At 50.0% G+C, this 27584-nt stretch overlaps 1 protein-coding gene across 10 annotated transcripts in view; it reads right to left on the bottom strand.

Annotated features, from left to right (window-relative positions):
- The window catches only part of ATP2B2 (ATPase, Ca++ transporting, plasma membrane 2), a 296412-nt gene that overhangs the window by 126445 nt on the left and 142383 nt on the right, over positions 1-27584 (bottom strand). For all 10 annotated transcript variants that reach the window (XM_005870061.2, XM_005870062.2, XM_014542750.1 and 7 more), the window contains one exon: positions 7378-7895. In XM_005870061.2, the coding sequence (XP_005870123.1) occupies positions 7378-7576 (199 nt within the window). In that variant the 5' untranslated portion in view covers positions 7577-7895. The remainder of the gene's footprint in view (positions 1-7377; positions 7896-27584) is intronic.

Genomic DNA, 27584 nt, shown 5'->3' with positions numbered 1-27584 from the left:
GTCCCTTATAGTCACACAGAGAGTTCCTGGTATCCTATATAATAAAAGCCTAATATGCAAATCGATCGAACGGCAGAACGACCAGTCACTATGACACACACTGACCACGAGGGGGCAGATGCTCAATGCAGGAGCTGCCCCCCCAGCCCACAGACCCCAGGTCAGTCAAGGTGGTGCCAGCGGGGGCCCCCAATCGCCCCACCAATCTATCTATCTATCTGGTAGTTAAGGAGCGGCCCTGAGAAAGAGACGCCCATTGGCACTGGAGTGGCTGAGATGGGAAGGTGTTAGCCTGAAGATGCTGGGGCCCTCAAAGGGTGAGGGCCTGCCTGAGGACAGTGGAAAAGAAAGATACTAGGAGAGGGATGGACACAGTCCTCCTGCAGTATCGGAGACCCTGGATCCAGCCACACCTGAGGCCAAACAGCCCCTGGACTTTTTGGTTGCACAAGCCAGAAAATATCTTTTTTGCATAACTCAATTTGAGATGGTTTTTTATCAACCAGAATCCTAATAGATAGATCGGCCCCGCAGATCAGCCCTAATTGCTGGCCAGGCCTAGGGACCCTACCCATGCACGGATTTCATGCACTGGGCCTCTAGTAGAATAATAAAACAGCTGATCCTGATATAGCACCTGCCATGTGCCAGGCACTAAGTGCTTTACACATATGACTTTGACCCTCACGACAACCCTATGAAAGAGGCACTGTTATTATTCAATGTCACAGATAAGGAAACTGAAGCACAGAGAGGTTAAAGAACGGGCCCAATGCTCCACAGCTGGATAAGAAGTGGAGCCAGAATTTGACTATGACATGAGTGGGCCACTTCACTGCTGGAACACTAGTTGTAGAGCTACTTTGCCTGGACAGACCCAGCTTATATCTATTACCCTGGTGTAATAATTAACAGTGTTGTTATTTGGCTATTATCACTCCATATTTGGTGTTCTGAATCCTGCCTTCACTCCTCAACTGCCTTCTTAATTCTATCCTTTCTCGCCATCAGGCTGAGCACCCCTCAAGAGCACAGAACATGCCTGCTCTTCCTCCATACACTCCTCAGCACACAGTAGGAGCCTTCTACACAGTAGGCCCATAAGCATGTGTGTTTTGCCTCCATTCCCCTCTCCTCCAGTCTCCATGTAGTCTGGGTGGGCTGGCCCCTCTGTAGCAAGCATGTGACCCAGGTCTGACCTATTAGCCTATTCCATCCTCCAGCCACATAGATTGGTTCAAGATTGGCCATGTGACTCCTGCTTGTGCCAGTGAGAGTCTGTTCTGGTAGTTAAGGGGAGGCCCTGAGAAAGAGGTGCCTGTTGGCACTGGAGTGGCTGAGATGGGAAGGTGTTAGCCTGAAGATGCTGGGGCCCTCAAAGGGTGAGGGCCTGCCTGAGGACAGTGGAAAAGAAAGATACTAGGAGAGGGATGGACACAGTCCTCCTGCAGTATCGGAGACCCTGGATCCAGCCACACCTGAGGCCAAACAGCCCCTGGACTTTTTGGTTGCACAAGCCAGAAAATATCTTTTTTGCATAAGTCAATTTGAGATGGGTTTTTATCAACCAGAATCCTAATAGACAGAAATACTCAATAAATATGGGAAGATGATAATTCTTTTGTGGAAAACTTTCAAAGCACTTTCAACTCACTATCTCCGAATGGCAAAGAGTGAAGTGGCACAATCCCCATTTTACAAATAAGAAAAGTGAGGTCATGAGAACCTAAGTATCTTGTCTGTGGTGACAGATGAGGCTGGGACCCCCCCCCCCACAACAATCTTCAGGCTTTCCCCTCCCCACCCATACATGTACTTGCAAAGGTGGCTAGTTTTCTCAGTCTCTTAAATACTTTGATATGTTTTTCTCCTCCAGGCCTTGCACCTGACAGAGTCCTGGGCCTTAAATGAAGACCCAGGTAGCTGTTCTCATTATCTATGGCCAGGCAGTGAACTCCCTATGTGGACCTTGTATCTGAGCAGTCCCCAGCTTCACCCTATCTGGCACCCAACTGAATCTGTGGCTGCCTCAGTTTCCCTGCCAACCTGTCAGGGCCCAGTGATCCTTGGGGAAATAGACAATGGCATCACAATGACAAACAGAAGACCCCCACCTGCTGCTTCCACACTCTCCCATGCCCAGTTGGTGGCGGCAGCTCTGTGGATGACCTGAGCCCTGCCAGGTTGGAGGGGAATTCTCCACTAACATCGTATTTATGCATCACGAGGCACCAGCCCCCATGATCTGCCCTCCTATCCTCCCCCAGCCCCTCTCTCTTCTCCACTTGGGCAGGCTGTAGGATTCATACAAAATTAACCGGAGGTTCCGTTTCACAACACTCTGAAGTATCCAGTTCCCACCCCACCTGCTGCTGCCCCATCTTCTTTGTCCCCCTTTCTCCCACACTGCAAAACATGCAATATAGGGAGTGCCCAATGGGACTTGTTTGAGCTGCCCCTCCGACAGCCTGAGGTGTGGGTGACAGGAAGTGAAGGACGTGAGCTGTGTGTGTGGAGCAGCTTAGGGAAGTGCCACTCTAGGTTTGGGGACCTGAAGCCAACTGTTCCATCGGTGACATAGGGTGTCCTGTGTCCTGTCCCCAGGTTGCAGCCTTCTAGCCTACATAGGGAGGGGCACCAGGGCATTCCTCATCTCTTCTTTTTCCCTCTCTTCCTTCCTCTGTGAATAATTCTGAGCCTCCAGGCATCATACTGGGGACACAGTGGAGAATGACAAACAGCTCCTGCTTCCAGGATCTCACAAGCCACCCCAACATCCACTACTCATCTTTCCAGACTCATCATGAGTCTGCCTCCTCTGGGAAGCCTCCTCTAACAGCACATTAACTCTTCGTTGGGCACTGTCTTATTAATTGCCTAATTCTTTCACAAGGATGGGGCTCATGCATATTGTTTTCAAAAAGAAATATTAGGCATAATGATAACACTGATATCACCATTTTGTAAGTGTCTGGGGTCTACCATAGACTGCACTAAGCCTTTCATGTGGACAACATTTGAAAGGTAGGTAGTGTTAGTATCCCCATTTCACAGATAAGGCAACTAAGGCTCAGAGAGGTTACATTAAATTCTCCCAGTGTCCTGTAAGAGTAAGCCAGCCAAGATTTGAACCTGGGTCTCTGGGGCCCTATGTCCCAGAGTGAAAGGGTGTGGAAGGAAAGGGGGCAGTGGAGGGAAGAGGAAAAGGCATTACCAGAATAGAACAGAACTAGTAGAGGAAAAGGAAATAAATGAAGCTCAAGCCAGGGGCAGAGACCACCCCTGACTTGAGCTCACAGGGACGAGGTTTACACAACAGTTGTCCCCAGAGTTGGGCCTTTTGGTAGAAAATCCAACACTGCCTGGCTGTGGGAGCTGAGCCTCTTGTCTGTGCTGGCAGCAGGCGGTGCCCTGGGTGGGAATAGATTTCCAAGACTTTAAACCCTCTCTATCACTTGTAGAGATCTTTTTGCTTAAAGTTAGCTGGATGAATGGGAAGGCTAATTTATGCATGGCCTGGAGCAGTTTCCTATAGTGTGACTCGGAGGCCAGGGCTTGCTCATTGGGGGCAGACTGGGGCAGGGCTGTCAGGAATGGCCAACCTGAGTCCCTGTGTGGAGCTGGCACAGATCCACACCACATGGCTCTAAGTTAGGGGCTGGGGCTGGAGGCGAAGCACTTCTGTAAATCAGAAGAGGGCACACAGGGCAGGACAAATGCTAAACATGAGAGAATAAAAAGTTCCCTGGTGGCCCACCCTACTCAGGCCCTCATCAGACAGAGAGCACCTAGAGGACTGTGCCCAGGTGCACATGCCTGGCTTGGGGCTGATGGCACACCTGGGCGCCATCAGAGCTGTGTTCAAAGTCTGCTTTGATGTGAACTGTGGTGATGACCTCAAACCCTCATGCTCCTCATCTGTAAAATGGGATAACAACTCCTGCTTTCAGGCACATGTGTAATAAGGATGCAGAATAGCCTACTACAAAGTGAGGCACCATGTGGGGACACTGACCAGTGTTCCAGAAGAGTCAGATTCCACCCTTTCTGGAGAATGTGACTGCTTCTTCCAGAGTAGTAATAATCAATGAAGTCCAATAAAAGCTGACATTTATTAAGCACTTAGATACTGGGCACTTGGCCTGATCTCATTGAATAAAAATGTTTACAACCCATTTTACTGATGGGGAAATTGAGGTGTTTAGTCTGCCTATGTGCCAAGTGCTGTTCCAAGCTGTTCCGCTTTGTCCTCACCACAACCCTGTGAGGTAACGACTATCAATTTCCCCATTTTACAGGAGATAATGAGGAAACTGAGGCATAGAGAGGTCAAGTAACTAGTCCACAGTCACACAGCAGGTAAATGGCAGGACTGAGATTTGAACCCAGGGCATCCAAATCTAGGGTCTGTGGTATTATGCTCTTCTGCCCCTCCCCAAGCCTCTTTTAGCGCCACCTGCACCCTGGGAGATCCTTCTAGGGACCAATGCATCAGGGCTCTGGTTAACCCTACCACAGGCTTTCCTCCTCCTCTGAGACCTTTTCCATCAGAGATCTCATTTGGTCCTCGTGAAAAATGAGGAAACCAAAGCTTAGAGAGGTCAGACAAAAGGTGTAAAGGCAGACACACAGCTGGCAGGTGGCAGAGCACTAGTCAGAGCTGTCACTATTCTTTCCATTTTATAGATGAGAAAACTGAGTCCCCTTTACTTTTCATGGAATGCCTAACTCTTGTAACACATTGATATTCTATGGAATTCTAAGAGATGCTGCTTTATTCCATGCTTTATTCTCTCCTCTTTCCTCCAGAGCCCAACATCTCCTTCTCCCGGAAGCCTGCTCTGACCTTCACTGCCCACCTACCTCATCTCTCCTATGAGTTCCGGGGCCTGTGCTGCACTTGGTCTGGGTTACTTGCTGTTTTGGTTGCTGAAATTGAACTGCTTGCTCCCTGTGGGCTAGGGACTCAATGGCCATGTCTCAGGGTTTTATGGGCAGTTATTTACTCTCCTCTGTGCCAGGCACCAGACTAGGTGTTGAATGTACAGAGAGGAGCAGGACAGATTCCTGCCCTCAGGCGCAGGACACAATGAGCCAACTGGAATTGGCCCCACACAGTGCTGGAGCTTGGTGATGGGCCACTCAATGTCCCAGGGTGTGAGAGCCTGTCAAGTGGGAGGGGAGGACGGAATTCTTCGTGGCGCTCTGTGAAGGCCTGATGGTATGAGCCACATCTGTTGCATGCAGTTGGCTGCTTTTCTGGAGAGAAGGGCCACAGCTTCCATCCAGGCCTGGAGCCCAGAGACACTTAAAAATTCCTGACTCAAGAGAATCTCCTGGTCCTATTCACAAGGCAAAGACCACTTGGGCAGCCCTGCCTCTTAGGAGGTACGCAGGGCCAATCTGTCACAGACTAGTGTCTGTACAAGGCTGGGGTTCAGGAGCCCCAACACAGAGACCGCTCCCATTGCAGGGCCACATGTGGTCATTCTCAAGACCTGAGCTAGAAGCACACAGTGAAGAGAGGATGTTTCCTCTATTCAAACCCTCCCTGCCCAAACAATCAGACACCAAGAATACAAAGGTGTTTCTAAACTTCAGCCTGGGCTCAGCCCATAGGCACAACATCAGAGACAGCAGACAATCTTGGAAGAAGGACCAGGCTTAGCTCTTCCTCCTGACTCAAAAGGGCCCCAGAAGAAGAGAGACTCAGATGCCCCAAGCTACTGGGTGCAGTGGGGTACAGGCACAGGCAACCACAGACTGGCAGGTCCCAGCGGAGCATCTAGGTCCATAAGCAACCTCTATAGCAGTGGTTCTCAACCTTCCTAATGCTATGACCCTTTAATACAGTTCCTCATGTTGTGGTGACCCCCAATTTCATTGTTACAAATTGAACATAATTAAAGCATAGTGATTAATCACAAAAACAATATGTAATTATAAATGTGTTTTCCAATGGTCTTAGGCGACCCCGGTGAAAGGGTCGTTCAACCCCCAAAGGGGTTGTGACCCACAGGTTGAGAACTGCTGCTCTATAGGAAATGCATTCAGGGTTAGTGCCCAGCCATGCACAAGGCATGGGGACTGGAGTTAGGAGATGGAATGAGAGGGATCTCTGGCCTCAGATTTGTTCTCTGTCACATGGGGATAAGGATTCAGAGGCTGTCTGCCTCCCAGGTGGTGGTCTATATCTGGGGGAGGAATTGTCATCCACTCTCCTTAGAATAATATGGCTGTCAATTGTTGAGCACCTACTGCCTTCTCAGGCCTCCACTGAGCACTGTGAAGTAGGTGCTGGCCCCATTTTCCAGAGAAAGAAACTGAGGCTTGATGCAGCCTCTTTGCACAAAGTTATAGGATTGGGGATTCCCTGAGAAGAGCCTCACACCATGCCTTTGGGGCTCATGTGGGGAACTCTTTTCCTTCATGTGGGGATGGAGACTCAAACTGAGTTCTGATGCCTGAGCTGGACTGGTTTCTCTCCTCTCCGTCTCACGGTAGACGGCTGGGTTTTGGCCCCCTCCAGAGAAGCCCCCAGGAGGTTGAAATCTTTTCTCTGGAGTTGCAGGCCTACTTATTTTGGCGGTTGCAAGAAAGTTCCACACCCATGTCAAGGGCAAGACATACATGGCACCTGTCACCCTTCCCGGGATGGCCCATCTTCCTGCCTGCCTTGTCTGTCCAGCAGTTCCTAGGCCTATGGCTGCCCGGAGACCTAGGAGTCCCCAAGTCAGAGCCTGGATTTGGAACAGTCGGAGAGGACCCAGCCCAGAGGCAGGGGTTGGGGAGCTGGAATTGGCTGCATTGCAGCAATGCTGTGGTTCCATGCTGGAGCCCAGACAGGGGATTTTTGGGGCCTGGGAAAGGGAGGCCATGGGCTGGGTGGCTGAATCCTGGAATCCAAACACTGTAGATGGGGGAGGGGGAAGCAGGAGCCCCGCCTGAGCTTTGATGAAGACAAGCAAGGCATGGCTTCTCTTCTGGCCCCACCAGCATCCCTTCTGGCCCCGCCTTGGAGACTGGGTGCCTCCCAGATTTCCAGGCTGATGAGCCCACTCCTGAAGTGGATGTGAGTTGCACATTCTGTTCAATTTTGGCATCTGGTTTCCAGAACATAGCCCCTGCTCCTGTGGTTCTCTCTGTAGGTGTCTTGGGTCAGACCCCAACCCACAATGGGGAGAAAATGGAAGCCCCATCCTCTGGCCTATCCAAAGGGGCTGACCCTCAGCTAGAATACACCAGAATGGCCATACTGGCATATCAGCCCCTGTCTAAGACATCCCTGTGGTTAAATATTATCCATATTGCTCCTGGAGCCAACACAAATGGCAGTCACCAAGGCGACAGCCCTGGATCTGAGTCCCCCACACCTACCTTCGATAGGTGAGGTTTTGAGGCGCCGGCAGATGGCTTCGGTGTCCCCGTAAGTTTCCTTGATCTTGACCACAGCCTCAGTGCTCCGCAGCTCCATGAGGGAGCGGAGCTCCTCCAACGTGCACCCAAACTCGCCCCCATGGGTTGACTCATTTCTTTGGTTTTTGGAGTAAAAGTCGCTGTTGGTCATGTCACCCATGTTTGCCACAGTCCCTGCTCAGGGTGGGCCCGAGGGTCAGCACTGGACCAGAGGCTACTGGGTGATGGCTCTGTGTGGCTGTCCTCAGCACAACCTCACTGGATGGCTGTGGCTCCTGGTGGCCGACTCCGGGTCCCAGGGGGAGGGCGCAGTCGAGGTGGGCTGACAGCAGCAGTAGTGAACTCCAAGGGGTGCCTCTGGGTCCAGGGTGAAGTCCAGGGGCTGGAGGGGCTCAGGGCTCTAGACTCAGTAGTCTCCATTCAGTGGGGCCCATGCTGCTTCCCGGAGCTGGCATCTACATGGTCAGGGACGGTGGCTCCTGTGGAGGCAAGCACAGAGTGGTGACAAGAATCAGGAACTGGAGGCATTATGGGATGGGTGCTCAGAAAGGCCCAGTGTATGTGTGTATGTGTGCCCACCCAAAATAACACCCAGGCACCCTAATGTGGGTGTTTTGTATGACACCCCATAACACACCAGCACACACTGTAAATCCTAACATACCGGTACTCTCCTGGAGACCCCACAATATACCACCCCCAAGGCATAAAATACCCAATTCTCTAATTGTCCACTGTGCTATGTAACACGCTGACTTCACAACACACACCCTTGTGCACTCACACCTTCAGACCCACAGGTTCAGGGTGCCCTGCAACACCCAATCCACCTACTTTTAGGGCCCACCCACTGCCATACACACACAATTCACAAGCCCCACTTCCTACACATGCAGGTAAACACCCCCCTCTCTGCCACACACAGTGTTACATGCAGTAACACTCTTGGGATACATCTAACATCCCAACCTCCTTCCCTCAAAAACGCCTGTGTTCACAGCCCCTCTGTACACATGCAGGCCCCTATTTCTATCACTATGCCAACGTGTTTACACACATCCTATGTCCACACAATTTGGGGCATACTCCCCACCTATAGATGTCACCCCTGTCCATGCCACCTATACCTGCTGATATACACTGTCTTCTCCACTTGGGTCTTACAGGCATGGGGATGGGAGAAAGCCACCCACTTCCACCCTAAGCCCCCAATCACATTAATTAAAGCTCTCAGCTGGGCCAGAGGAGCCAGTTCATGCAAAATCACCAGGACATCACTGAGCCCACAGCTTGGCCCAAAGCATGAGCTGGGGTCCAGGGAGACCTCACCTGGGGGCTCTCACAGTCCAGCACCATAGATAGTGGCCTCCACGTTCCTCTGGGAGCCCAGGAAAAGGAGGGAACACTGGCTTCTCTCTGCCTGCCTGGCCACCCTTGCAGGAGTGCAGCATCTGCAGGGCTGCCAGGAGAGAATCCAATCTGCTTGGACACCCAACACCAGTGGCCAAGGCCCCGGCAAGCGTTGGGTGACAAAGGGCCCCTGTTGAGCTTGGCTGGGCCTGGCACGGGCACTGGCTCCACCCAGCAGTCTCAGACAGCTGGCCATCTTAGGTCCAGGACAGTGAGGGGGAATGGAGGGAGGAAGATGGGACTGAGCCCACACTCCAGCCCCAGCTTCTCCCTCTTGTCGCCTCTCCCTTGCCCCATCTCTCTCCTTTGCAATCCTTTCCTCTTGCACAGAATTTCAGTGCTGGTGACATTTTAGAGTTAATCTCATTTTCTCCAGTGAGGAACCTGAAGTTCAGAGAGGAAAAGGGCCTTGTCCAGAGCCACAAAGAGTTAAAGCAGAGGGGCCTGAGTGTCTGGTTTCCTGACTCCCACCCTGGTGCTCGCTCCCCTTCCCCTAAGGGGCACTCTCTCCTTTCTCTCGAAGAGCCGAGGCTGGTGGGTAGATTGTGCCCGAGTTCAGTGAAGAACACAGGATGGAGTCAGGGCAATCTGGGTTCCCATCCAAGTTCTCCCAAACCCTGTGGAACCCTGGGCAAGTCCCTCCGCTTTACTGAGGCTCGGTTTCCTTATATGTAAGACAATAGTCAATCTCCTCTTGCTGCCTCCTAATTTACTGGGAGCTAATTATAAACCATGTTCAAATCTGATGTTTCCTTCTGGGGTATGGTGCTTCCTAGCTAAGGGTGTGTGTGTGTGTGTGTGTGTGTGTGTGTGTGTGTGTAGGGGGGGGGTGCTGGAGCTGCAGAGGAAACGGTCATGCCTTCCAGGAGGGCACTTTTACCCAAGGCTGCAGTCGGAAGCCTTATCTTTACACTGGGACCAACAGACAAGGCAGGGACCAAGGATGCCTGCGTGTACAGGTGCTGTGGAGGTTAATAGTAGGAGCTCTAGAAGCCACAGTTTTATGACCAAATTCTGGTTCCTCCACCTCCCAGCACAATGGGAGGCAAATTAACTTTAGTTTTATGATCTTTAAAAAGGGAGGGGGAACAATAGTATCTACCTTGTAGGTGTTATGAGGTTTAAATTAGTTATTTCACATAAAATATTTACAACTGAGCCTAGTAATTACTGAATAAGCATCCAATAGTTATTGCGATTATTACCAACCCATATAACTGCTTTAGGAGATAGACAGTCTTATTATCCCCATAGAACATCTGAGGAAACTGAGGCCGAGAGAGGTGATAAAACCTGTCCAAGGTCACACAGTTAGTGAGCGGCGGAAGTGGGATTTAAACTCAGGTTCTCTGGGTCCAGAGACATTCTCTTAAGCAGGACACTTTGCTGCCTTCCCTGGTGAAACTCCCTCCTGGGGTTCTTAGGATACTTAATAAAGTGTCATATGTGAATGTAAGTGCATTGTAAACCACGAAGGACTTTCTAAACTTTAGGCACTGTTTTCTATCTGTGCCTCTGATACCCGTGGTGTGACTTAGAGGCACTCATAATTACATCTGACAGCATGAACTATGAGAAGCGTTAGCAGTAATTATATTTGTGATGACAATAGTAGGCATGAGTTAATAATGGCCTACTGGTAATTTTAATGACTATTGTGTTAAGATGAATAATGATCTCCAACCATCTATCTACCCATCTACCTGTCTACCCGTCCATCCGTCCATCCATCCATCCATCCATCCATCCATCCATCCATCCATCTATCCAATAACTATTTTGGGCATCTACTCTGTTTCAAGCACTGAACAATCCAGACATGGTCCCTGCCTTCCAGGAGCTGACAGTAAAGAAGAGAGACAATTAAGTGGGTGATTTCTATATAACATGATGGGTTTGCCATGATGGCGAGTCCCAAGTGCTGTGGACACCCAGAGAAGGAAGATCTGATCTGACCCAGGGTATCAGGGAAGATGAGTAGGGAATACTTTTCCCTCTGCAGGTTAAGTAGGCCTTAAGCCAAAAGATGGACATGGAAGAAATTGAACTATACAATTATCTATTAGTAAAAGGTCAGGAGGGACATAGTAAAAGGTTCAGAAAGGGACCTGTGTGAGCAGGTATAGAAGAATGAAATGCTGGGATATCAAAATCAATTAAAAACCAGAATTTTAACACTGTAGAAGATTGATCTTAAACGTCCTTCTTTGAGATTTCCCACTGTAGTTACTCTTCTGATGTGGCTTGTCCCCAAACCCTATCACCCCTTGCTCCTACATGTCACCAGTGCATGCATGAGACCAACCCTGTTCTGGGCATCTTGGTTTTTCCTTCTAAGTTGCAGAGCTCACTTTGGTATTTGATCTAACTGTGGGATTTCCTTGCTTAGAGAGCTTGAAGTCCATTGGCCCAGAAGTACTTACATGATTCCTCTCAAACGATATTCTGATAGATAGACAGAGCCGAAGACCTGCTAGTTAGTGTAGAATCTATCAGTTTCCTGAATCCTCTAGACTGGAACACTTTCCACTCCCCCAGCCTTCGCTGCCTTGACAATGGCTGGTTCTGCCCAGTAATGTCCTTTACTTGAAAGCCTTCCCTGACTATGCAGGGCTATGTAAATGCTCCTGACTACTGGGTGCCTCCTGCATCATACCACACTTCACACGCTATTGCTTGGGCCTGCTTAGCTGTCTCCCTTCCCCAGTGGGCAGTAGTCATGTCACTTTTGTACCTACTATGGTACCTGGCATCCAGAAGGCACTCAATAAATGCTTGATGAATGAATGAATGTCTAGATTAGCCCCTGGGTCATCCATCCATGGGAAGTCCTTGGATCTCAGTTTCCTCATCTATAAAATGGACTAGTGATTCCTACCCTGCCTATCTTACAGGTTTGCTAGAGATAAGGAAAGATATCACAATCAGTAGTACTTTTTTCTTTGAAATTCATCCCCTGCCCTCCATGTTCCAGGTTCCTTTCATCATAATGAGGCATGGGTGTGAGGCTGGAGCAGGCAGCTATCCCCTCAGCCACAGCTCACCAGACTCTGACATCCTTGCTGCCTTGCCCAAATACCACCTGAACTACCACTCTATAGCTGAGACATTTAATGAGTGGTGTGACCTTGGAGAAGTCATCTAACCTCACCGGTGGGCCTCTCTGCAAATGAGTTGACTCATCTGTCTAACAGGCTGCCATGAGGACCTATGGAGACCCAACAATGCTGGCTCCTGTACATTCCCCTCCCACCCTGTTATTAGAAGTGAAGCTCTGATGGTTGTGATGAGGTTCATTTGCAGCCAGTTCTCAACACTGCACACTCCTGCCCTAAAACAAACAAACATAGGCACACAGGCTACTATGGAGTGAATGTGTTTACCCCAAATTAACAAGTTGAAGCCCTAATTCCCAATGTGATGGTATTAGGAGGATGGGGCCTTTAGGAGGTAATTAGGTCATGAGGGTGGAGCCCTCATGAATGGGATTGGTGTTCTTATAAAAAGTGACACGAGAGATCTTTCTCGGCCATATGAGGACATAGTGAGACAGGAAGAGGGCCCTCATTAGGAACCCAATCGGTCGGCACCTTGAGCTGAACTATCCAGTCTTCAGAACTGTGAGAAATAAATTTCTGTTGTTTAAGTAACCCCATCTATGGTATTCTGTTATAGTGTCTGTGGGGCATGAGACAGGGACCTGGGCAGGGCATAGGACCAGTTCTGGGCGCAGAGAGGGTGAGCAACACACTAGGGGTCACATAGCCACCTGAGGCCAGAGTCCACTGAAAGCCCCTCCCTGTTTTCCAAGCTCCTGCAGCATGACCTTGACCAAGCCCCTTTCTTCCCTGGACCTCAGTTTCCCCATGTGGAAAGTGAAAGGATTGGACTAGTGCTCTCTGAGGGTCCCTTTAGGCTCTGATAGTGCCAGGACCTTCAGAATCCAGGAGAACATTCTGACAATATTGGATTTATGCATTTCGATTTCATCTTATTAGCATTTAAATGACTCTGTATTGTTACATTTCAATGACTCAAGAATAGGTTAGGGGCACCTTAATGAAAAGTCTTTGCTAGGAAGGACGCTTGCAGAGGAAGGAGCAATGGTTTTTTTTTTTAGAGTTAGTTTAACAAAGAAGGAATCTATCTTTCGAAGGAAGGATTAAAAAAGAAAACAAAATCCAAACCAACAGCTTTTTAAATCCTACTGAAGGATGGTAGCTGGGACAATTGCAAATGAATTATGTGCTAAAAATAACTTTTGAATGCTGAATTCTTCTGTTTTAAGATGTGCTGAATTTAAATGCCACCTTAATATGTATTTTAAAAGTCATCTTCTCTTTGAATCATCTCTGGCAGCCATGATAAATGTAGGGGACACAGGCCCCGTCTAGGGACCCCGGGTGAGGAGGCTTGGTGCTGCCATTGGTTAGTTTTGTGATTTGGGCAAGGCTCTTAACCTCTCCCTGTGCCTTGGTTTTCTCCTCCCCAACAAAGCCAACTTCACAGCCTACCTCACAGGGTTTTGTGAGGACTAACTGAGTTAGAGCTTACTTAGCCCAGTTCCTGGCACAGAGGAAGAACTAGTTAAATGTGGTTGTTCTAAACATAGCTCAATGCCTCTATCCTCAGTCCCCCACACTACTGTGCTAAACGCAGAACTCAGACTGACAGGACCATACCCACAAAGCCCCTGGCACTGCTCAAAAGGTTGGGGAGGGTCCCAGCTTGACACAGCATACAAGGCTAGTTTCCTGTCTGCTCTGGTCCTGGCTAACTAGCTTCTTTGAGGTAGGACATTTTCTTTCCTCTCCTAGATGCAAATTCTGGCCTTTCTGTAGGGCCTCCTGTCCCAGAAATGGGAACCTCCATGTAGGCTATCACCCAGGAAAATGGGTGGACTCAGCCACCAGCCAGAGACAGACAACTGCTCCTCCCTCAGCCTCAGCCAGACTATTGTATCTACTGCCTTAGATGCCCCTTTCTGTGTGTGTGTGTGTGTGTGTGTGTGTGTGTGTGTGTGTGTGTGTAGAGAGAGCCTGATGGAGCTGTAGTGACTATGTGAGTGTGAGTGAGAGTGTGCATGTTAGTGTGAGGGTAGGAGTCAGTCAGTGTGGATGTGTAAGGTCAGTGGGAGTGTGTGATGGTAGATGTTCATCATGGCTAGTCCATGGTCTGGGGGTAAGCCTGGGTCAGAAGGAATGTGAAATATTAGTGTTGATTTGGGCCTGTGAGTCTTGTAGTCGTGTGTGTGTGTGTGTGTGTGTGTGTGTGTGTGTGTGTGATGGTCCCTGCGGTGTGTTGGCAGATTTGTGCCTAGTGTAGGTGACCCTGAAGGAGAAGGTTTGCTGTACAGTTATACTGGACTGCCAGCATGAGTGTGTGTCTGTGAGTGTGAGTGAGCCAGAGATGTCTGTGCTCACCCCTGTCTCTAAGTAGACAGGCCCCACAGTGTGTGTGTGTGTGTGTGTGTGTGTGTGTGTGTGTGTGTGTGTGTTTGTATCAAAGCTGACAATGAAAATCTCAGCTTTGAATTCTCACAGTTTAGGAGAGGGAACTGGGAAGGAGGAAGGGAACTGAAAAAACGAATACCTCAGAGGTGAATTTAGTGCTATTTTTAGAAAACTCCTATCTTGCTAACCAGAAAAGGAAAATCTAAAAAAAAATTAAAAAGTCTCACAGAAACAGCCATGCATCAGCCCCGAAGGCACAGATAGCAGAAGCAGGGCCAGGGGGTGGGATGTTCAGGATGTAGGACTTTTCGTGAACCCTCTTATTCTCATGCCTGTCCTGAGGGAGAGGAGATCCAGCCCTTAGCTGCCTACCATGTTCAACTCCCTCCACCATCCCTGTTCTCCAGAGGAGCTGCCAATGTTAGATGGTAGGAAACACCCATTCCTAGTCTTCCAGGTATCTTACATACCTATTCATCCTCCCACTTACCTACCTGTCAATCCATTCATCCATTTATCTGTCCATCCATCCATGCATCCATCCACCCACCTACTCACCTATCTATCTGTCCATCCATCTATCCTCCATCATTTGCTGTCCATCCATTTGTCCATCTATCTCTCAATTTTTCCACTCATTCAGTCAACCTAAGGAGATGCATCTCAGGCCCTGCCCCAAATCATTAGGATTCCGAGGAGAACAAGAGAGGTACACAGACCCTGCGGTTTAAGGTCTGATCACTCTGCCATAAAGAACCCCCCATGACAACTCCAAGATAGGGATCTGCAGGCTGAGTTGAGTGATTCCTACACAACTTTTGCTTCCGATTTTGGAAGGATGTAATTCAAACTGCAGTTGCCTGGGAACCAGATCTGCTGGGTCCCGATCTTGGCTTGACCACTACTATTAATTGCTCTTGCTTAGTATAAGCCTCCATGGGTTGTGTGGTATCACTGTCCCTGCCTTACAGGTGAGGAAGCTGGGGACTCAGAGAGGTTACAGGTGGCCAAGGCTATTCAGATAGGACTTGGAACAATTTAAATACACTTGCTTCAGTCCAAGGCCTCCATCTTTCCTCTGTGCCCCATTGTCCTTCACCAACTTGTAGTATAACCTTGGACTACAGCCTTCTCTACTGTGCCTCAATTTCCTTTTCTGTAAAGTGAGAGGAAGTTTGGAAAAATACTCAGTCTCAAAGGACCAGTGTAGCACCATCCTCAAGGATTCTCCCATCATCTGATACTTGCTCCTCAGAGCACACATAATTCCTTGGGCCTCTTTGCCACCAACTCATCCCCATTGCAGGCCAAGTCCAGCTTGGCTGTAGGCCGAAGGAAGGAGAAATGCCCTAGAACCCAGTAGTCACGAGCTGATCAAAATTCACCTGCTGTCTTTGACATGCACTGCCCTTCTTGGTCTTGGTAGGACAATGAATGCTTTCCAAGGTTTGTACCCTTGATATGCTCCTTATTTAGAAATCTTTCCTTAAAAAATCTTTGAGAGTTTCCTGATGAAGCTAAAATAGTAAAGTCACTAGCAGATGGAGGCAAGAAAGCCTAGTGGAGACAGAAAAGTGTTGTGGAGACTTCACTTGGGGCTGCAAGAAAGGGACATGCATTAAGAAGGTTGTGGACTGTGACTGTGCTTGGACCTCATCCTCTGGCTTCAGCCAAAAGCCTTGGCAACCTCTCTGGCCTCAGCTCTCACCTGCCCATCTATCCCTATAGCTGCACTGACCTCCTTGAGGCCCCCTTTGCTGCCCTGACTTCCCCCAGCCTCTAGATCCTAACTGGTTTCAGTGACACTGTCCCATCCTACCTTCATCTTCCTCCTGCTCTCCCATGGTTTACAAGCAGAGGCCTGAAAGGGGTGGTGGTGGCAAGGGGACAAAGAATGATAACGGCAATGCTTAGACTGCAGCTACTATGTGCCAAGCACCATCCTATGCACTTTACATTTGTTATTTCATTTAATCCTTCACAACAACCCTATGATACAGTAACTGTTGGCACCTTGTTTTACAGAGGAGAAAAAAGGGAAAAAGAGAGTACAGTGACTGGTGTAAGGTCCTTGGTTAGGGGATAGCAGAGCCAGATATCAAACACACACAGAGATACGCTTAAGGGCCCCCCATGCTCACTCACATCCCTTTCTCCAAAAGACCAGGCTCCTGTCCTTGCCTCTGGTTTCTGTAGTGAAACACAGGGTCCTGCGGTGTCAGTGCTCTGGCCACACACAACAGATTACTTGGTGAGTTTTCAGGCTTCACCTCTGACCGTGCAGGGAGCTGTCTCTGGGGATAAAGTACTGATTGATGGATGGAGGTGGGTGCTGGGAGGGATTGGATGGCTGAGGTCAAGGAACCTGATAACTGCAGGCCCCCACTCCCTGCAGGGCGGACCAGCAGTGGCTGGGAGTGAGTGCTGTCCACGTGGTCCTGGTGCTGACTGACATACCCTCTGGGGAGGACAAAGAAACAGGCACTGGGGAAGTGTCTTCACTGGGAGCTGTTCCCAAGGACACAGTGCTGACTGAGGGTATGAGGTGGGCTTTAAGAACCCGGTGCCAAGGAGCTGTCCACAAGCGGTGGTGCTGACTGACATAGAGCAAAGGATTATAAGTGCCCCTAAGAGCTGTCTAGGATAGCAGTGCCCACCAACAAAGTGTGGGGTTGGGAAGCCTGAGGTGCTGGGTGTAGGTTGACTGGGGAAGGCACAGGGCCTGTTCCATGAGCTCTGTGAATATGCATGGGGAGCTGACCTCAGATATTTGGTATTGACACTCAAAGCTAGGTTCTCAGACAATGGGGTATCCTAGTGAACAGGTGACACTGAACAAAAGGCCACTAAGGGCCACTAAAGTGCATGCACAGAGAACTCACCTTGGTCCATCAGTGCCATCTGTCACCAGTGCCAGAAACCCTCCACTAGTGACCCATTCTTTTGCACTGTGCATGGTTCTTTCCTTCTGGTTCCTGCCAGAACCATATTTACTAATAAGTGGTGGCATCTCAGTCTGACTGAGCTTATTAAGATTTTTCCTCTATGGGTTGGAGTAGGACTATTCATCCACAGGTGTGCCAGGGGATGAGTCCAAGTTGGGAGATTACTTTTGAATAGCTAGTGAGTCCTTTGGGGTGCAGACCAGAGAAGAGGGAAGGTAAGATGTGGGGGAAAGTCATTCTTTGTGGGCTGAGAATGCAGGCTCCTCATCCATGGCCTCCTGAGTGGCCCCTTGATTGTTCTTTCACTGTCTCCAGAGTGATGCTGATAGTAACTGCCCTTTACTGAGTGGTGTCTATGTGCTAGGAGCTGTGTTAGGCTCTGAACACACCTTACCCTACAATAAGCCCACAATGCAGGCATTATTATGACGAGGAAACTGAAGCTCAGGGAAGTAAAATAACATCGTGCGCAGGGTCACACAGCTAGCAAGCGGTAGAGGCAGGAGCAGAAATGGGACCTCTTTGATGCTAAAAATACCATATTGTGCTGCCTCTCAGATTGCGCACACCACTCTCTGGATTAAAAACCACCGCTGGCTCCCCACTGCCATCCAGGATCCTGCCTGATTGGCTCAGAGCTAGCCTCCCTGAGCTCTGGTCTAACTGAACTCTTGCATTTCCAGAACAACTAATGCATGCTCTGCCTCCCACCCTTTGCATACACTGTTCCCTCTATCCAGGACTGCCTACACTTGCTTTCCCATTAATCAAAACTTTCCTCTCCAAGGCCCAGCATACCAACGTCTCTAATTCCCTGGCTCTACATTCCAACCCTCTTCCCACTGCCAGCCCATCATGTGTGGTTTGTTCCTCGATTTCACACCCTCCAGCTTCAATCTTGGAGTGAGTCTTGCCAGCGTGTCTCCCTCACTAGACCATGAACTTCCTGAGAACAAGAACTCCCTGGCCCTCAGCATGGCATAGGCCTCCACCAGTACTGGTTCCACACCTGAGAAAGCAATATGATTGTGGAAGGACACGGAGGACAACAAATGTTAGGGTGCAGTCTGCATTTGAAAAGTGAACTGGGTCAGCCACATGGTAGGAGGAGCTGATGCTGAATGCACCCAGGTACATGCCACAGCCTTATAGGCAGCAACTCGGCAAATCTACACCTGGAACTTATGAGGTAGCTGCCACTAGCATCCCATTCCACAGACGAGCAAATGGAGGCTCAGCCAGATGAAGGAAGTTGCCTAGGATCACATAACTTTTGGATTTGAACACAGGCAGTCTTCCATCAGAGTGTCTGCTTGGAATCACCAGCCTAAATCCTCCCCAAGATGACTCAGAAGCCCAGTGTGGTGGTAGCTCAGGCGGTGGGATACACTGAAGCATTTGGAGTCCAGTGGGGAGATGTGCCAGCCCCTCTGAACCAAACTGCTCACGACAGTGTCTTCTGCCACACCCAATGTTAGGTCCCACAGAGGATCCCTATGGGCTAGCCACTGTTCTTTTCTCCTGATGTCTCTTCCCCATTTTCTACCCAAAGCTGGAGGTCAGGGATAAGATCAGGGCAGGACACTGAATCTGCCAGGAGGCAGGCCCAGGCTCAGGCCCAGGGACTAGGCAGGGTGCTGGGAACACAGGATGCCTCCCACGCTGAGCTTGTCCTTTGAGTTGTTAGCTGCCCTGGCCCCAGAGCCACCCCACTAGCAGCCCCAGCCCCCGGATTCAAGAATCTCACACCATGAGGCCTGTGGAATCTCGTTGGCTCTTGCATTCAGCAGGTCGGCATGCTAATTAGTGACCACCCCGCCGGCCAGCTCTGCAGTTTTCCTCTGACTTGGCATGACTGTCCCGGCCACTGCGGAGACAAACAGAATCCACCCGGCACCTTGAACAGATGGTGCCACTTCTAAAAATAAAACCATACCACGCTCCCCGGTGCAGCCGAGTCCCTGCGACAGAAGGGGGTGCGGGTGGGGATGAGGGCTGCTAGCTGTGCTCACCAGCCATCTGTGCAGAGACAGATGCAAATGCAACCACCCCGGGGGATGCAGACCCAGGGGACCCCAGCCTTGCTGAAGCTGTGCAGACCCATGGCCTGATCTTGAGGCTCCGAGCCCAGAAATGAAAGTGAGCAAGGCCATGGCGGGTATGTACAGCCTGGCACCCCTCTGTCCCCATCATTGTGGCCACCCCGACAGCTGCACTTCCATATATTGCATGGCAGGAATCCCTACCTGGACCACCATCTCTTCTTTGCCTGTTATGTTCCACTCCATATCTGGGTCTCTAGATCTACCACTGCCAGTGCCATCTTCTCTTGGGAATTTCCTTTCACTCCAGAAACTTAACTTCTCTGGATTCTTAAACCACTTTTCATTTGACTCACAACTTAGTGGGGGTTAGAACCCCTCTGTTTAAGGCTTAGAGTCATAGAAATCTGGGCTAGAACCCTTGCTCTGCCATCACTGAGTGACTGTGGGAAAATCAAGGCAGCTCTCTGGCCTCAGTTATCAGACCTCTAAAGTGGGGACAATAATCATTCCTACTCCACAGGGTTGTTGGAAGATAGTGCGAGTCTATGCAGGGCTACCAAATGGGCACCATTATTTGCAAAGACAGAAGAAGCCCTGACTCCCCGAGCTCACTTGACTCTAGAGACCAGAAGGGACCTCAGAGGTGAAAATCTCTGCGATGCCTAAGCCTCTTCACTGCACCTGTGTCCAGTCCTGCCTGTGCGTGCAAGCCTCCCTTGACAGGGGTTCACTCCCTCCTTCCATAATCATCTGTGCCAGTGCTGGTGGTTTTACAAAGTTTTTTTTAGGTTGACCTGAAATTTTCTTCTATTTTTATTATTTCAGAGTTTAGGGGCATTTTATGACTCATGCAGAACACCCTTGCTCCCTCTTTTCCACTGGAAGTTCATGTCCATGATTGCATAAATGTGTGTTGTATATGTGTGTATATGTAGGGTAGAATGTGTGCATGGTTGTGCAACCAGTTGTGCATGTACAGATGTGTGTCTATGCATGTCAGGGCAGAGCAGAGCAGAGCAGAGCACATGTGTGGTTACATATAAGGTGTGGATAGCCTGCTTGTCATAGATGGCTCGCCACTATCTCTGAGACTGTCTACAGGCTGGCCCTGAACCTCTAAACCCAGAAACCATTCCATCAGATGACTGTAGCTCTCAGGGAACTCTGCCAGTAGGGTTCACCCTGAGCGAAAAGACAGTGATGACAAAATGGCATTTTATAAGAGTGTTCCTAAAGTGCTCTTCAGTTTGAAGGCCACCGAGAACCTACTGAATTTTTCTATTTCACAAGTAGGAAACTAAGGCTAAAGAGATTCAGGGGCCTATAACAGGTCCCACAGAGAGTGACATCCTCACAAAGTGACGTGGGGGCTCAAGATCCTGCACAGAAGATGCAACTCCAGAGCTGGTCAACTCCAACCTGGCTAGAAGGTCCCCCATTAGTTGTACCTGCTCCCCTGTCTTCCCTCTTTGGGTCTCAGTTTCTCCATCAGTAAAGTGAGGAGGTTGGACTAGATGATTTCCAAGAGACCTTCACATGCTCAGTTGTGTTAAGTCTTGGATGCTGGGACAGGCCAGGGAAGGGGGCCTCCCTGGCTCCTGGCACCCCCCACCCTGATGGGCATGTGTATGCCCTTGAATCAGCCAGTTATCCTCTGGACACTGAGATATCTATGGGAGGATTTCTTGCTTTACTAATAAAAAAAAATCAACTCAGAGCTCCCTTGTGGACCACTTGCCATGCCTTAGCATAAGCTGTTTCCTTCCCTTCTGCCTCTCTGTCTGGTAGACTCCTATTTACCCTGTAGGGCCCAACTCAGAAGGCCCCTCCTTGGTGAACACTATGCTGACCCATTCTCCAGGAAGAGTGAACTGATCCCTCCACCGGGCTTGGATATTCATGTCCTAGAGGGCTGTGCCCATCCATTTCTAGGTCCCCAGTGCACCTGACAGACACAGTTGGTGTCTAATAGGAGCTTTCTGAGTGGTTAAAGCAGTGGTTCTCAACCTTGGCTGCACATTAAAATCACCTGGGAATCTTTTTAAAATCCTGATTTCTGGGCCTCATCCTCCGGAAATTCTGTTTCTTTGTTACTAATGTTGTGGCCCCACCCCATAACGAAGAAACAGAATTTCCGGAGGATGAGGCCCAGATATCAGGATTTTAAAAAGATTCCCAGGTGATTCTAATGTGCAGCCAAGGTTGAGAACCACTGGGTTAGAGGAACACATAGCTTGACCTCATAAACTGAGAGAGAACAAGGCTGCCTGGGTCATGGGCTCATCTACTTCCTCAACAAACATTTGAATTTAAATACAAAGGCAGAAACATGCAATGAGCACCTTCTGTGTACCAGCCCTGGCCTGCAGGAATGATAGAAGAGGATACGAGGTAACATTTCTGGCAGGAAGGTGGCCACAGTAATAATGGCATCAGAACAGCAGTAACAGAAACAAAAATAATCATTAGGAGCAGCTAAGTTTTTTTATTATCAAGAACCACTCATTGCATTCAGCTTTTTTTTTCCAGGCATGATCTCACTCATACCCATGATAGGCCTTGAGGTAGACACTCTTCTGCATTTTATAGATGAGAAACCTGAGATTCAGATGATGGGGTGGCTGGGCAAGGTCACATTAGAGTCTGCATTAGGGTCTGCGTCCCACGGCTGTGCTCTTAACCATGGCACTCAACAGATTTCCAGACCCAGAATCAGCACAAATGGAGCTGCCCCATAGTGGGGACACCAGTGGAGTGAAATGTGGTATTCAGCGGGGAGAGAGAAACCCAGTGTCTCCCTGCTCCTCCCCAAGGTGGAGGAATAGTGTGCAGTGTCCTGGGGGAGGCCCCCAGGATATCACTAGCTTTAGCATCCACTAGGGAACCCCCTGTTGGGTTCTTTTCCCTGCACTGCTGACAGGTGTGGGGCGGGGGTTTTGGCTGACCTGGCAGCCTGGGTGTGAGGGGTGGGAAGCAGATGGCAGCCCCTTCCTGTGTTTGGAAGAAGTCGAGGGTGAAATCCTGGAGCCGTCAGCCTGACCGCATTACCTGCTGTTAGAAACAGCCCCCAGGCCAGAGGGCTGGCGGCCACCCAAAGTGGCTTTGCTCACGAATTCTAGGCTCTGGGGAGAGCTGGCCACCAGCCCAGCGCTCTTCCATGGGCAGCATCGCTATCTTCTTATTAAGAAGGACTGTTACTGGAAAGGCTTCTTCCCAGTACAACCTCTTTTGTCTCACCTGTGACCATGGGGCAGAGGGAGCAGGGTGCCCATTTTAAAGATGAGAGGACTGAGGTTCAAAGAGGACACAGTGCTGGGGCTAGGGTAAGGCAAATCGACACCTAGGGTGCAAAATGCAGGAGGTATTCATGCTCAGGTTCCTGTCAATGCCAGATCCCCTCCCTCCACGAGCTGTTTAAGTACACCTCAGGTTTCCATGGGACTACTTGTCCCTCCCCACCCTAAACACAGGCAGAGGCAGAAAATCTACAACGAGATTTCAAACCCACTTTGGTAACTTTGTGGATGATGTAGGCTGTACCCAGACTGTAAAAGATGTTTAAAGTCAATGTTTCACTAATTAGTTCCCTGAGCAGTAATGGATTTCAGGGGAAACAGTTCATTTTTCACCTCTACTCATTGGGCAAACTTTTGCTGTGGGCCAGGAATTGTGGCATGCAATATGGATGGAGTGCAACCGGACACAGCCCTGTTCTCAAAAAGCTGTGCGTTGTTCCCTCTGGCACAGTGACTGAACATTATAACAGTTTAATAAAAAAAATCATGATAAACTACTATTTATGGAACATTTTCTATGTGCCAAGCACTGTATACATGTCATCTCATCTGACCCACATCACCATTCTCCGAGGCAGCTATTCTTATTATCCCCGTTTTTTCAGAAAAGGAAACTAAGGCAAAGAGAGTTTAAGTAACTTGCCCAAGGTCACTCCGGCAGAATATAATAGAGCAGGGATGGATGGCCAGTAAAACATTTGTTGGGTGAATGAATGGAAACGTGAGAGAGGTCGTGCAGGTAAACGTAAGGGTGATATGATTTGTTAAGTGTGGCCATGCAAGGTGCCCTGGGAGCTCCAGGAGGTGGCATCAGCCTCCTGAGGGCAGTGCTGAGAGAGGGTCAGGGAATTCTCCATGCTTTTAGGACAAACTTGGGCTGCAAGCTTCCAGGGAGATGGTGATGGTGACAGCCACTGTATCAGTTAGCAGCGAGAGGAGGCTCCGGTTTCTCTCTGAGTCTGACCACGTGCCCTACCTATAAAAATATCTGAGACCAATGGGCCCTTTTACCCTGAAAAAGTGGGCTCTCAGACAGGCTGGACCTGGACACATGTGAGAGGAGCAGGAGGCCCCTCCTGGGCTGGGCTGGGCAATGGTCCCTGGCCTTATCCCCCCTGCTGGGACTCTGCCTGCAGGGAAGGGGCTGCAGCTGGACACCCTGACACCCAAGCCTTCTGAGCTCACGCCTTGGTTGCTAGGCAACTATATAGCTCAGGTTTCAGGAGCTAAGGACAGGGCCTGGCGAGGACGTCAGTATATAATATTAGATACGGCCCAGCCTAGTGGGGCTGCTTGAGATATACAAATCTCAGACCTGGGTAGGGCCTGAGTGGTCCTGTGGTCATTTTGCAGATGGGGAGACAGATCTGGGAGAGAAAGTGTGTTGTCTGAAGTGACGAGTGAGTTAGTGATGCAGGCAGGGTCATCTCTGCCAAGAAGGTTGGAATAGAAAAAACAGTTCAGAAAGTGATGGCAAGTGTGGCTGTCATATACCAATGGCTTCTCCCACTGAGGCCCAATTCATCCTCAAACAACACGGTGAGGTGCAGACAGTGTTTTTGTGCCTATTTTATAGATGGGGAAACTGAGGCTCAGAGAGATTGTGCAACCTACTTGAGATCATACAGCTGGTGAATGGCAGAAGCCAATTGGAACCCAGGTCAGTGCAAGCTTCACCGGCCCCTGCCCTGTCCCCAGAGGCTAAGAGGAGTAGAATGAAGACTGAGGGACCTGCCTCACAGCAACCCCTGGAAGCGGGGAAGGGGGTGCTCAGAGGGTTAAATGGTGGTCCCAACGTGACCTAAGTAGCAGGTGTGGATGTAGGATTTAAACCCACGACTCTCTGGCTTCAAGGCCAGGGCTAACCCACTGCCCCAGTTCAGTGGGAGAGGCCTCGGGTGGCCCCCCTATGCCACGTCTCCCAGTATCAGACATCTCTGCCCACCGTCCCCCAGAAGGTTGAGAATTCTGGGGGGGCAGGACCCCATTCCCCAGCCCACAAGAGAGGAAAGCCCCAGCACAGAGCCATAACCTTTGATTCCAGGCCACTGGACCTCTCCCTCAGTTGCCCACACCTCCCAGCAACCTGAGCCTGGGCTGGACAAGCAGGTTGCTATGGTGACAGCACATCGGATACTGACCTGAGGACCCACTGGCGGCACAGGGGAGGGGCAGGCCTTGCCTCAGAGAGATGGATGGAGGGGTAGAGGACAGGGGCCCTGGGGACCCTGCGGCAGCGTAGGTTGCTCTGTGGGCCAGGCTGGGCACAAGCTGCTATTTATAATTCTGCTGAATGGGCCCAATGACCTGACCTGCTGTCTGACACTGGGAAGCCCAGCAGCTGCACAGAGGGAGGACACAGCTCAGGAACCTCCTCCCGGGCCCCTGCTCTGAGCACAAGGGTGAGGGAAGGTCAGGGGGAAGACGGAACACCCTCTCCTCCCCGGCTATCTCCATTAGCTTCAATATCCACCTCTCTGTCCAATCCTACCTTCATCCTTGTGTCCTGGGCCAGGCTTTGCTTTGTGGGTCTGGGGATGGGTGGGAGGGATGGGAGTTGGGGGTGGGAAGCAGCAGGGCTAAAGCCTACGCTCTGGTCTTAAGGGGGATCAGTGTGTGTGTGTGTGTGTGCGTGTGTGTGTGTGTATTTGTGCACACACGCCTGTGTTTTAGGATACCTCCACTGGAGGGAGAGAAGGGGGTAGGGGTAGAAGGGAAAGAAAGGGGAGAAAAAGAAGTTATAAGGCAGAGGGCAACTTGAGAGGCTGAGAAGTGAGAGGGAGAGGGGGGAAGAGGGAGAAAGAAACAGAGGCAGACTTCAAAAGAGAGTGAGACTGAGAAGGAGGTAGAAGAAAAGAGAGGACAGGAGAGGGAGAGGGAGATAGATAGAAAGGAGGAGGAGGAGAGGGAGGGAGAGAGGGAGGAAAAGAGAAAGAAAGGAAAAGGAGCGGAAGAGGGAGGTGGAGAGACAAAGAGCCAGAGGAACTGGAGCAAAGACACAGTGATGAGTACATGTGGGATGGGAGTTGAGACACAGAGGCCGAGGGAGAGGGCAGGGCCCGAGTTCCAGAGCACGTCCTCTTTGGCCCTGGTAATCAAACTGCTGGCCTAGAAGCCGGAAAGCAAACATGACTCAGGTCTCATGGGGGTACCTCAGTGGCCTGCATGTGAGAGGACAGAGGGTCTACACTGTGGTGCCTGCGCTGACTACCCAGATCCTCGGCCTGAAGGGGATGGGGGGAGCTCTGGCCTGGGCATCCCTCTGCCAGGCCATTGTGCTATCTAGGGGCCCTGGGAAGGACAAGGACTGCTCCAAGGTCACTGGAACCCATCCAGGGAAGGCATGGTGGTGGCTCTTGGGGCTTGCCTGCTTGTCTGCCCTTGAATCTGGGTTATTTTGGAAGCTGAGCAGCCAGAACCCCCCCCCCCCTCCCTTGTTCACGGGCCAGTGGCTGCTGACTCAAAATATTCTCTCAAGGAAATTGTCACCCAGAAATCCAATGTCACTTCTTCTGGGAGGGCTTCCCAGACTCTACCAGATTTAATTCTCTGTCTGCACAGGGCCTAGCTCAGCCGTGGGCAAACTACGGCCCGCGGACCGGATCCGGCCCGTTTGAAATGAATAAAACTAAAAAAAAAAGACCGTACCCTTTTATGTAATGATGTTTACTTTGAATTTATATTAGTTCACACAAACACTCCATCCATGCTTTTGTTCCGGCCCTCCGGTCCAGTTTAAGAACCCATTGTGGCCCTCGAGTCAAAAAGTTTGCCCACCCCTGGACTAGCTTGTACCTACAGTAGGGTGTTTATCCTGAGCAACCAAAGGCAGAGCTTTTATCTGCCCATTTCCCCCACCAGACTGTGAGTTTAATAACAGCCAGGGCTGGTTCCCCAGCGCCAAATGTGATGCCAGACATACCTGGCTGTAATAAGCCCCACCAACAACCCTACAGCAGCAGAATCAGCCAATGTTTATTGAGCACTTATGACATCCCAAGAACTTTACATGGACCATCTCATTTAACCTCTCAATAGCCTTATGTGTAGGCTTCATTAGAAGGTGCCATTTTACCAAGGAGGAAACCAAGGCTCAGAGAGGCTAAGTGGTTTGCCCAAGGTCTCACAGTTCGGAAGGAGTTGAACCAAGATCTGGCCTAAGGCAGTTTGATTTCAGAGCACAATCACATGACCACAAGGCATATAGCCTCCCTTGCTCTTCTGATCACTTCCACTTCCATGACTACGCTCAAGAACTTTCTGTGGCTCCCCAGTGCCTCTAGAATCAAATCCCCACATCCCATCTGGTGGTATTTCCTGTTCTACTTGCTCTTCCATTATCCTTTCAGATCTCATTCTCTTTCCCCTGCTATATTCTGATTTATTAATGCAATAGTTATTTAATAAGCACCTACTGTGCGCCTGGCACATTGTGCTCGCTCCTGGGGAAGATAGATGGTGAAAAGTGCTTTGAAGAGAATAAGGTGTTATGACCACTGTCAAGGGACCTATTTTGCTGGGTAGATATGCAAAGAGCTGGGCCAGAGTGTTCCAGGGAACAGCACAGGCAAAGATCCTGAGGTGGGGAGGGGTGGGGCATGCTTTTAATAACCCAGAGAGGGGCATGGGAGTAAGGGAGAGTGAGAAAAGGTAAGCTCAGACAAAGGCAGGGGCCAGACTGCAAGGCTTCAAAGCCATGGTGAGGAGCTGGATTTTATCCCAGGTGCAGAGGGGCACCTCTAAAGAATTTTAGGTGGCAGATTAGCACAAAGGTGTTTTTTTTTTAAGATCCCTCATTCATTGGAGAATGAACTATCAAGGGGTAAGAAGGAGAGTAGGGAGAAAGAGGTGGCTACTGGGCAAATGGGGACAGGGCGCTGACTGCAGGGGCGGCATGGTGTTGAAGAGACGTGGGCAGGTGCGAGTTAGGATGTGAAACCAAAAGGTTGATCCAGGAGAAGGGGGAGGAGGAGCATGGCCAATAAAGACTCTGCCTTCAGCTGGTTGGCAGTGCCATTT

The sequence above is a fragment of the Myotis brandtii genome, unplaced genomic scaffold, assembly GCF_000412655.1.
Source record: "Myotis brandtii unplaced genomic scaffold, ASM41265v1 scaffold312, whole genome shotgun sequence".
Taxonomy (NCBI): domain Eukaryota; kingdom Metazoa; phylum Chordata; class Mammalia; order Chiroptera; family Vespertilionidae; genus Myotis; species Myotis brandtii.
This window is presented reverse-complemented; position numbering and strand designations above follow the sequence as displayed.